General features: G+C 28.1%; 2 protein-coding genes across 5 annotated transcripts in view; one reads left to right on the top strand and one right to left on the bottom strand.

Moving 5' to 3' along the window:
* The window catches only part of LOC114124808 (muscle-specific protein 300 kDa), a 73,400-nt gene extending 68,880 nt beyond the window's left edge, over positions 1 to 4,520 (top strand). The window contains 2 exon segments of the mRNA XM_050202560.1: positions 754 to 809; positions 3,053 to 4,520. Coding sequence (XP_050058517.1) covers positions 754 to 809; positions 3,053 to 3,269 — 273 coding nt within the window. The 3' untranslated portion in view covers positions 3,270 to 4,520.
* Positions 4,521 to 4,957: 437 nt separating this feature from the next.
* Positions 4,958 to 12,023, bottom strand: LOC114123898 (pancreatic lipase-related protein 2-like). Of its 4 annotated transcripts, XR_007604736.1 has the most exons (9): positions 11,766 to 12,023; positions 8,445 to 8,583; positions 8,181 to 8,332; positions 7,727 to 7,975; positions 7,232 to 7,420; positions 5,862 to 6,030; positions 5,420 to 5,462; positions 5,230 to 5,346; positions 4,958 to 5,156 (listed from the first exon to the last, which is right to left on the bottom strand). XR_007604736.1 is itself a non-coding variant. In XM_050202582.1 (8 exons), the coding sequence occupies exons 1-7, from the start codon at positions 11,842 to 11,844 to the stop codon at positions 5,438 to 5,440; spliced, it is 1,002 nt and encodes a 333-aa protein (XP_050058539.1). In that variant the 5' UTR covers positions 11,845 to 12,023; the 3' UTR covers positions 5,158 to 5,346; positions 5,420 to 5,437. The 4 variants fall into 4 exon arrangements, 2 of the variants coding, with proteins under 2 accessions (XP_050058539.1, XP_027842835.2); XR_003592394.2 differs by having other exon boundaries at positions 5,230 to 5,462; positions 11,766 to 12,020; XM_050202582.1 differs by lacking the exon at positions 4,958 to 5,156 and having other exon boundaries at positions 5,158 to 5,346.
* Positions 12,024 to 12,651: the final 628 nt, after the last annotated feature.

The raw sequence follows: 12,651 nt of genomic DNA, 5'->3' as shown, positions 1-12,651 counted from the left end.
TATACTTCTGCGCCACGCGTGCAATTGGATGTTAGTAGGGCACACAGAGATTTCTGTATCCATTTCATAAATATTTTATTATATCGTTATACTTCAATTGTATTGAACGTGAACAATTCAAAAACTTATGTTCCTATATTTATCTTCGATTTTTGTTTTTTGGGTAATTCATGGCAGCCGATATTAGCATTTTCGTATTATTATTTTAATCCCTGTTTCATTTTCATACACTTTTATTCGTTTTACGATCTCTATTATTAATTATTATTTATTATATAATATAATAATGCTATTACATATGACTATTTTGAAAATAGACATTTCGTTATTTTTACTATAATTGAATAATTATTCACACGCATTCGACAGGACCGCGTTTTCACACACGTTCGCTTATATTATTATAACATTTTATTATTATTGCTTATTATATTTGTTATATATATATATATGTACTGAACACTGTAATATATATACTTTATAATATATTAATATTTTCATAGGATGTGATCTACATATTTAACTGTTGTACGTATATATATATATATATTATATATAGTATAATATAATATATAAATTATATATTATACTGTATTTTCGCGTAGACCGTAACGTTGTTTTTTACATTTATTTTACTATTATTTTTTAAGTATTTTTACATATACATATTTTATTTTTGATACACATACGACATATAATGTCCTTATTAGTCTGCACAGTTTTTTTGTATAACTTGTTGTTCCCATTTTAAAGGTGGATGATACCAGCACCGCTATGAATCGATCCAATGAAGAAGAACCGAACACAAAGTAAATATTTTTGCACACTTTTATTAGTATATATTTATTATTTATCAATGACACTTTTTATTATTTTTGGCTTATTTAGTGCATTTCTTAATGAAAAAATAATAACATTAAATATAATACAATTAAACAAATTATTAAACGTTTATATACAACGCATAACCTAATTCCAATAGGTATTTTTGGATATATTTAATATAGGTACATAGGTGCAGATAAATGAATTTAAAGATATTTAAATTTAATTGTAATATAATATATTTATTAGAAATTCCAACAACCATTGCAGTTAATGCTTATAAATAAATAAACTCTGGTTGTATTACACTTTTGAGATACAATTCTTCTCTTACCTTATCGTTATAAATATATATATTTTTAACAGTTAATTGTTTTTAGTCCTTACAAAGATTAAATTGAATAATTTAATCACATATGTAAAAGTTTCGTTTGGGCGTTATATAATTATTGAGCAATGAATGTTTTTAAAATATTTATAAACTTTTCATTTACATTTTTCACACGTGTTAACTCCAAAGACACTATGCGTTTGGATACAACTGTGACGTTTAGGTAGACGTGTATGTCTATATATTTATATATATATATATGCGGGGATGAAAAGTTCTGAATTTAGAATTTGGATGCAATCCAATTTCCTTAATTTCAACCATTTCCGTGTTAGTACACTGTAGATCAGTATCATGGCTAAACCTGTGATTTCTTACATATCATTTACGTTGTTATTGTGCAGAGAATTGAAAATAGATCTATCGTTCAGTTGTATTAAATATTAATAGTATAAACAAACATCAAATAAAAAACAATAAATAATTAAAAAAATATATTTTTTTAAACACAAAGATTTAGTTATGCATGTGGTGATAATACTTTTTTAACCTATATAGGTACTTAGTATATGTATATTTGCGCTTGATTATAAAATCTGGAAATAAAATATACTAATGTCCGTCATCATACACAGGTCGGTGTCTATTATAAAGAATTATTGTTAAATATGCCTTTATAGTATTTAAATTATGAAATTGATCCATAACTATGGTCTCGGAAAGAGTTGGTATATTGAAAATTTGAAAAATTCGTTTTTATTAATTACATTTAAAACACAGATCTTGATCCAATAACGATTAAAAATCAAAATATTGTCCCTTTCCATTTTACGTAAACTCAAGTCTTCAGCGCTTGTGGATATCGTTAACAGTTTCCTAATATAAACGTATAAATGAATAACAATATATTATGTATTTATTTTATATATTTTATAGTTGCATACAATAGTGTAAAATAATGTAGGTATATTGGATAAAAAATAGTATCTAGTGCTGGATCTAGGCTTTTTACCCAGGGCAAAAAGTAAATCTATGACTTTCTATCCCTTCTTCATCCCAAAAAATGTAAACCACATAGTATGCATAAAGATAAAATATATATTTTCATGGATATTATGGATTTTTTAAGCATATATTATGATATTTAGTAAGTACCTTATTTGTGTGTATATAGGCACAATATGAAATGAAACGATTTTAAGCTTATTATACACTTCAACAAAAGAATATTTAGTTATAAAATATAAATTATAATACTTCAATATAATATTAATAACCATACATTTAAATTTTTAATCTTAAAGTTTCAACGGTGTTTTTTTTTAGAAGTTTATCCTTAAAAATGTTCTACTGCAAAATCGTTTAATGTATTTTTTATATTCTAAGCTGTTGACAATGTTATTTTCTATTATATAATGATTAACTGCAAATTTTCTAGTGTTTTTTGAGTTGTCGGCGATCAGCATAGTAAGACTTGATTAATTCCATTGATAAGAATTTTCCACAGAAAATTATAATTATATTTGATGGAATTTTTAAATTTTTTTTTTTTTAATAGACAATTATCATTTAAGGTGGTCTAAAAATTTGATTAAAAACTATAGTTAGTACACAATATTTTAGTAGGTATTTACTATTTATCATAAACATTACTATTTCGTAAATTATGAGCTCTTGAGTAAAAGTCATACGAAGAAAGAGTTTCACCCCTCCTCCCATACGCAAATCATAAATCCGGCACTGACTCCAATATATTAGTCCTAAATAACCTGTTTAAGACTCGAGGATTGATATTTTACTCAATAAACGACAGTCGCAAAATATTATTATGATGATACTATGTAAATACACGGATAATTTATTATTTACGTCACGCGACACGCGGTTTTTCAACAGTGTTGGCGGAGATGAGACGGTGCTAAGACGCGGCTACAGATTCTTCGGACGGGTGATGCGAGCGTCCCTGCCGTTCCAGGTGCTGATGCTGCTGGTCCTGGGCGCAGCCTCTCTGGTTCCGATCGTCGACGAGGAGTTCAGCTGCATGGAGTCCAACAACATCGCCTGGAGCCTTTACCCGTTGCTCCGTTACCCCGGCGGACCACCGCCCGTATAGAGCGACCCCGATGACCACCTCGCCAACGACTCACCACATGATCATACGTGTCCCCCACCTTTCACCCCCCCCCCCCACCCCACAATCACCAACATCGATCAATATTAGGATTATAATTGTCATTATTTTTTGTAATTTTTTTTTTCTTATTATTATTATAATTATTGTAATTATTATTATTTCTATACGCACTCATACACACCACCCAAGTTGAAATAGTTTATTATATAATATTGTTGTGTTCGCCGTTTGTAATATTGTTTTGGGGTATGTTACTCGAACCGTCGTCGTCTCGATGACACGATGATCGAAAAGCATATGCCATTAGATTATTATTAAATGTCTGTTTTGGAAATGTATTTTAAACATATACGAGATATATTATTGTTATGTAATACGAACGCTTTAAACATTTCCCAAGTTTGTCCTTCGATGAAGTGCTCTAGAAAGTACTTTATACAGCGTATTTACCTGCTATACCGTCGCCGATTTTTGTTTTTGTTATTGGTAATTTAGTGTGACGCGTTCGTCTATAATATAAGTAATTGACAGTAATTTGATTGTTAGATTTTCACTCTAATCATCATGATACCCACACGACGTTAAATCAAAATTGAAACTATTATAACTATACGAGACTGTCAAAGTGCAGGGTACGAAAAAAAAATAGTCGTTAATAATTAGCGAATAGTAAAAAAATATATATATTATATTTACTGTGTTCATTATTGAAAAAATATAAATAAAAGTTTAATATGAACACGTGTGATTTGAACGTTTTAAAATTACTGTCAATTTATTAATGATAATTTATATATTTTTAAAGTAATAAACACATTTGTATTAAATACAAAAAGTTGCGTCCATAAAAAGAACAATCATTAATAATTCGTTTTGTTAAAAATGATTAAAGCGTTTTCGTTCTTTAGGTTAATTAAAACATAATACTTATCCCCTAATAATATATCAACTTAAGTTTCGTGCTTAACATTAACACTACTAACTCTCATTTTATTGTTATTTATAAAAGTATAAAGTATTTTAACTTGTGATTAATTTTAAAATTATTATAAGTTTTATTTTTGATTTTAGCATAATATAAATAATATATTTGATATTGACTATATAATATATATATATATTATTATTATCATGAAAATTTTATTCATTTGTTGATTTAAAATGTGTTGTTTTATACAAATATCAAATATTGAAATATAACCAATATATATTATACGATACAATTTTACATACGGAATTGTTACTTATTTTATACCACGAAATGATGGATTTTAACAATTTATAATGTTTATTCATAATTTGTACAACTCAACAGGGCTTAAAAGAACTAAGAAGATATAAGTGTTTATTTACCTTGATAGTTAATTATATGTAAATAAAATATTGATCAGTGATGTGCTTGCAATAGGTTTTAGTTGCCATCACTCGATTATTAATAAGTAATTATTTTATTAGTAAAATTGACTTCGGCTATTAGTTGTCAATTATCAAAGTTAAAATTAATGATTTCATACAATACTATTTAAAAAGTATACTGGACTAAATAACTATTTAAATACTATTTATAAAAAGCAGTATGCTTGAATTGTTATTTCTTGAACTCTTAAAAACACATTTTAATTTCAGTCTTTAAGCGCATCAAATTTAAATTTAAAAAAAAAAATCATTTTTGAATTATTCTGTAGTGGTGCTATGTATTATTATACTATATACAGTGACGATTTTGTTTTCTACAAAATAAAACGCACGAATTAAAAATAAGATAATTTTAAATTCATGTGAGGATTGTAGACGTTGTGGTATATACTCGTGAGACTCGTCAGTTTCAGTCGAACCAAAGATCCGCAAATACGCGTGAAAACTCGACTACAATATTTACATTTGATGTTTATTATATGTACATTAAACAGGTAAAAAAACAATAAAACGTATATATTACACTTTGCAAATGATGAGCTCCGGCTACATGTATATATACAAAATTATATAACGTTTATCCGCGTGCTGTATGGTCTATTGATGATCACGATATTACAGTTCCAGTACTCGGGGATATCTATATAAACAATAAACATGTCCGAGACGTTTTCGTCAACCAATATAGTTGTTATAATATTATGATACGGTACCCAGTCGAGATTCTGGATTCATAAATAATAATTTCCGGTTTGTCTAAAAAAAAAAATATTAAAACTGATATAGTATAAAGCATTGTTTTTAGGTATAAATTGTAGCTGCGTGTAATCCGTAGTGGTCTTCGACACATTTTGACACATGTTTTCGGAGATGATAATATTTTCTCTCCAGACGCATTTTCTGCCGGACTTAATAATAATTATAGAAATAAGAGAAAATCTCTATTATATCCATCGTATAAAATATGGTATTTTTTTCTACTGACAATTATCACGTGATAATTTTAAAATAATATTATATAAATTTGTTATTCTAGTCGTTTATACATGTAGGATACGCGCTTCACCACCCACTGATTGAAAACCACTGACACCGTTGTCTATTTATACAACTATAACGAATAAGATTTTTTGGAAAATCGAAAATATTACGTACTTTTTGTCCACGTATTCGCCCATGTACGTGCTGTTTGCGAATTCACTACACTCGCCCATTCTGAATTCTCTCCAACTGGCACATCGGAACGATTTGTATTCTTCTTTAAACAATATTGAATGGGCGAAATAGTCGATAGCTTTGGCGTGACTGCACGCACCACCGGTAACTATACAAACGATTTCAACAAATTAATTATTACACGGTTTAGATCGTCTGAACTCTATTGACTATTATTGAATATTAATGCATACTACCATTGATTATAAACATCTATGTAATCAATGATACTACCTACTATAATATTATTATAAACTTATTTGCGAATACAATATTTGTCAATCATTTAAAGGATAACGGTCGGGTTTTCGATCAAAACCAGCGCTAATTCTAAGCATTGACGGATATCCAGGGGGGCTTGGGGGGGCATAGCCCCCCCCCTAATAGCCACTAACCCCTTCAAAAATGCTTGCAAAATTATAAAAATACTGTACAGTTCAGTGGAAAAATTTTAAAAAACATTTTTTTTTTCAAATATATATCATACATTTTAAATGTTGAGAACATTTTACTTATATTATATCTAGGTATTATATTATACACCTACACAACAGTGATTAGAATTAAAACATGAATGAGAATTGAGAACGCATCTATGCTTCAAGATTGATTTACTAATCTATCTATTTTTCACATTGAAAAAGATCTGACTAAATGAATTGAAAGTGAAGGTATTTTAAATGAATTTTCAAAATCCTCCAGAATACTAGTTTTAAAATAAAATATTCTTTACTGTTATTATCTTATTATTGATATGTTAATTGCCTTGTATGCATTAAATAATTTTGTAAATTATGTAAATAATTGTAGCCCCCCACCATTTTCAAAGGATGTCCGCTTATGATTCTAAGACTGAATTTCTAATAGTATATGACGCATTATTCTATATTTCTATATATACTAACGATATATATATACTCTATACGATAATAAATGAATGAAAACAACGTTTTAGAACGGAATATAGTCAAAACTCCTCGCGATCTTTACTCAAATATTTAAATTATGATGACAAAATTTAAACAAATATCTAAATAACTGATCGGTGCTCTGTATAATATTATCTGTAAATATCATCTACCTATATATATCATAATTTGTGATAACATTTAGCATAAATCAAAAAGTAGTGTTAAAATAATAATTTCAGTATTGCTTCCTAGAAAATCTAATATTATGTTTTGTATAATTTATTATTTAACACAATTTAAATGGTTATTATTTGTTTATAAATGTTTACAATTTACAATTTTGGGTTACTGAATAGGTACTAATATTTAATAATTTCAATTTAAAAATCAATAACATACCTTTATCTAATACTTTGCAGTTTAATTGTGATCTTCCTCCGCTCGGGTAAAAATCGATATGACCTAGTGACTTAAACAGTCCAAGACTATTTCCGTTTGTATGTATAATGTCTACAAAGGTCGCATCATTTTTATTGATCCTGTATTTCGGATCAGTATCTTCATAAAGTGGCAGCGCGGGATCTAATCCTTAAACAAGCAGAACACAAACATATTTAATTTAATAACGAAATTGCGATGATTAATATTATAATACAATGGTAAGCAACATAACAAATATATATATATTGTATATTTATCACGTTAGTCTATTTATAAAAACTAATGAACACAAAATAATATAATTATTCTTAAAGTTAAAGAGTTAAAGAGTGATATAAGAACTATTTTCGGATGAAAAAAAAATAGCTCTCATTCTCCAATAAGCTAAACGATTTAACCATTACGTTTCTTAAAAAAAATAACATTAGATGTGTATAATAATACTATAGATACCAGTTATCCGAGAAATTTGACCGTTTAACTTCTTCCCGGTGTATCCGACGATATGGACTCCCATACCGTGACCTATCAAGTGGATATTTTTAGACCCTACTTTCATGTTATTCGTTAAAATTTTCAATGCTTTAGCTATATCGTAACCTATGTATTTGACATTGATTTTTGCCGATGCATAAGATAAATCGTAAGTTAACTGCTTCCAATCCACGCAGATCACGTTGCACCTTTTCGCGTGTAAATAAGCTGCGAACAAATAATTAATGTATAGTAAACAACGAGTATAGAATGTCAAAAGGTTCGTAATTAATCGTTTACAGTATGAAAATGAATATTTTGATTTAATTGTATAATAAATCGATGTGTTTATGAAATGTTACAGATTTAACCTAGCCCAATAAATTAAATTTAAAAATTAGTCCACTGCGATACGAATGAAATAATTACAAACTTTTCATTATGTGTGAGCAAAAATATTCTTTTTCATAGAAACTTCCAAACCAATCGTGTACGAGGATTTTTATCGGATTTTTTGCATTAAAGTTTGTCGATTTTATCATAGATGGATCGCTCATGTTTAAAAGCTGACCGTGTAACTGTTCTCTGAAAGTTAAGTCAAACATGTTAAATGATAATATGAACATGAATATTTGATTGGCACGTTATAAAAAAACATCAAACAATAATATGTTATTTGATTCGTATGAAACTTTACCTGGTGTATAGCCAATAAGACAAGTGATTTGACATATTGTAAATCTTTAATTTGACATAAAAAAAATCCATTTCTTTTAAAGTTAGATCTTGGTTTTTGATCAACTGATCAACACCGTGACCCGATTCTAAACAGTTACCTATATAAATTTAAATATTATTACAAACAAATTCTTTGAAAACTATTTTTAATCGTTATTATTAAAATATAATATTATTTAAATTTTAAACTGCATAAACATTTATTAATATTTTCATAACATTCACCGTCATTATCATCCGGTAACTAATTTACAAGACAAATATTACATGGAGTTAAGTTAATAGATACTAATAAATAATTACAATTAATGATTGTAATAGTGTAACAAGTAAATTGTGTGATCGATTTGTGAATTGTGATAGGGTACTGTTGAACTGAGAATATTACTGCTATTCGTCTTGAGTAAAACAAAGATATAGTAAATCTTTTGTTTCATAGCCTTACAAAGTTTAATTAATCTAAATAGGTCTTTGACTATGACTTTGAAAAATATTAAACTCCATTCATTATTATTATTTTTCGTCCTGCTTCAGCGTGCAACGGTGCAACAAAGATGAGGGGCAAAGCACTTCTTGACTAAGATGATTTACCCCCTACCTCCCACTAAAAAAAAAAAAATAGTTGATTTACAGGTAAATTAATTTGTATATGACTAAATATAATTAAGTTTAAAAAAACCTGTAAGATAATAGAGTTGAATGTGTTGAATTTGAAGTGGACCAATTTTACGATTGATTTACTCGACGACTCACAAGTCACAATAGTATATAAGTCACAAAAATAAAAAATAAAAATCTACGTAAAAATAATAATGATTGTAGCCTGATATGAGTGTAGCAATCGGTTTTGTGAGATATATACTTTCTAGTATATAAGATATTTAAAAGCTTGTACAACTAACGATTTTTTAACTGTGTTGCATGAATTTATGCTTATTCGGCGAGATACTCATTATATAAATAATTACGTATACAATGGTTAAATGTTCATTGCCTGATTATACTATTTATACTACACTATATAATATATATATACAGAGTATATTTAATGCCTTATAAACGTTATATTTTTAGTGGTTTAGTTTGAAGTGCTTATTTTTCAAACTTTTGATTATTGAATCGACCAACTTTGTTTGACTACTTTATTAACTCTATTAACTTAAAAAGACACAATTTCTCTCCGTTTTACTAACGCGTCATCTACCAATATTGAACATTTATACATTCAGCCGAACTAAAATTAAATTGGGGGAGGGGCAAAAATTATGTCTCATTACCCACCACTATTTACATCATCAGTGGCTACATAACTTACCAAAATAAATAGTAGGCTGCGAATGTTATTTATCAGCCAGTTGTATGTCCCTATTCCTTGCGTTCTTACTTAACCTAACCCAACATAATTATACATTTATAACTTATATAAATAGTTTTTTTTGGTATACACAGCCCCCCGTCAGCCCCCACCGAAAAAAGGGGGACAGTCACCCCATTTGGGTTAAAGATTCGACGCCACTGCTTAGGACAGATCCAATGTTGTATAGTTAACTCAAATAATAAAATGAATTGACCCAATTATCAAACTATAAAAGGTAAGAATATTAATTGTGTACTCTCATTAGTTAGTTTAAATTTTTAAGCGAGTTCGGAGTAGCTATGTAAAATATTGAGATTTAAAAATGCTAATATAACTATCTTAAAAATTAAAATATGAAAAAAAAACCATCGAAAGAATAAAATTAAGCTAATACTTTTATTATGTATGAATTATAGGTCAATTTATTTTAATTTTAAAGCTAACAATATAAAACTAAAACTGCTGAACGCTAATTTTCTACATTGTCTATTTGTAAGACAGAAAAAAACATAATCGAGAACGTAGTTCTCTTAAGAAATGTTAGATTTTCTTAAAAAAAACTACATGTACATAAAATACACTCTGTATAATGCATACACATAATATATATGTATAAATATTATGTAAACTGACTGCAGATAATAAAACGAATAAAATAGGTTTCATTAATTATCCTAAATGTGATAAGCGTGTTATAAACTCAATAGTAACAGCTACATAAAATTAACATAAATATAATATCAAGCAATTTCCTGTTATATAATAATATTAATTATTATAATTATAATAATTATTATTTATTATAATATTAATTTATAATAACATCATTTTTTAACATTTTCTTACGTATGTTTGCTTAATCCGTTTGATTGTTTTTGAAAATTAAAATGTAATTCACCACTATTAAACTTAAGACTTCGTTGTAGTCTTTAATTTATTTGGAGTACTATTGCATAATTTTTACATTTTGTTTTGTCATCGTGATGACTAATTAACGCCAGAAAAAAGTGATGGGCTATTGATTTTTTGAAAGTAAACCGCAATAGTCGACCTAAAGCTACTACTACAATTTTACCAATTCGAGCTCTGCTCTAGCACATATATTATCGAGCCTTAATATATAACCAAGGTAAAGCTGCCAGAAGGTATGAAATGTTTTCTTATATAAATCATACATCCATTAGTACATGAAAATACGATGATTAAAAAAAGTTTACCGAATATTCGTTAATTTATGCCATTATTACAATATTACGTAATAATATTATTAAAAGAGTACTTAAAGTCAGCTCTAAATACCTACAGTTATATTTTAGTCTATAAAAAAATATTTGTGGATTAATCGAGGATTAATCATTAGACAAATCAATCGTAGTGATTTACGGTAGTTATCTACCGCCTAACGGTCATAACCCCCGACAATTATAATTATCATTCGTCCGAAATCGATACGAAAACTATTCTTAGCTGTTTGTTGAAATAACGATCAACACCTAGCAAGTTTACCATACCCGACTGTACAGCATAGGCGCAAATAGGATGGGGCTTGAGAGGCTAAACCCCCCCTAATTCCATCTAAGCCCCCCCCAATATTTACTCTTATATTAAAATTGAATGTATCTATTAATAATCAAATATTGTTTTCGACTGCTCCCTATAACTGTAAAAGTATTCAATATTGTCAATAAACATTTTTTTTTTTTTTACATTTTAATTATAGATTTAATATTTTTATTTGATGTGGAGGGAGTGTGGGGAATTTTCGTTGAATATATTAAAGGACTTGAGCCCCCGCCAATATAATTCCCTATTTGCGCCTATGCTGTACAGTTTTGCATTCAAGATTTTTCGATTAAAACGATGTCGCGTTCCCAAACAAAACACGTGGTAAATGCCAAATCGACATAAATAAAAAGTACTCACCGCTTAGTATGATATATTGCAAAATAACTAACAGCACAACGTTGCTGCAGCTCGTGAAATACTTCGAAGTCACTAACATTTTTACAAAATAATATTCCGAACATACAATATATTATTATTAGCGTGGCGTTTAATAGTTTAATCGAATTGAATTTCACCACCGCTTTCATATACGAATAAATGAAAAATACTTGTAAAATATTATATACACTATTATCTACACAGTTGTCAAATAGTGTCATAATACACTGCAGCAGTACTGCACGCGACCGACTCGTGCACTTATTATGACGAAGAATCATATCTCAGAAACACTTCATATAATTATATGCGTGCGTGTGTGTGCAAGCGTTGTACGTGTGAGTCTAAAATGTAAAAAAACATTTTATTTACTTCAGACGAGATTCGAGCGATGTGACTTTATCGATTTTGGCCGTCGACCTCGAAATACCGAATGTCTCAAAAACAGCAATCGTCTAATTTTGTGTAAACCTATATCTATAACATTAGTCACCAACAAATTAATAAATTACAGTAAAAAAATGTCAACATTTGGGCCTGAAAGAGAAATTTTCAACAGCATTTTCTCGACCATACATTATTAACCAATGATGATGTACCGATAATATATGAGGATGAGGGGAGATGCAATCGTCTTACTAAAAATTTTTTTTGGTTTTTTTTTTTGAAAATATTAATATTGCATATTTTAATAATTTAAAATTAAATTAATTATGAAATATTGAAAAAAAATTAAAAGTTTAATAGTTGATTATAAATTATTAAAAGAAAAACAATGTATTACTTGGGCCCCCTAAGCGAGCTGACTCGAGAGCACTTGTATCCTCTGATCCTTCTTAATTACACATTTACACCATTGATAAAT

Source organism: Aphis gossypii, chromosome 1 (genome assembly GCF_020184175.1).
Source record: "Aphis gossypii isolate Hap1 chromosome 1, ASM2018417v2, whole genome shotgun sequence".
NCBI classification, from domain to species: Eukaryota; Metazoa; Arthropoda; class Insecta; order Hemiptera; family Aphididae; genus Aphis; species Aphis gossypii.
Note: the sequence above shows the minus strand (reverse complement) of the source record. Positions and strands in the feature narration are given on the sequence as shown.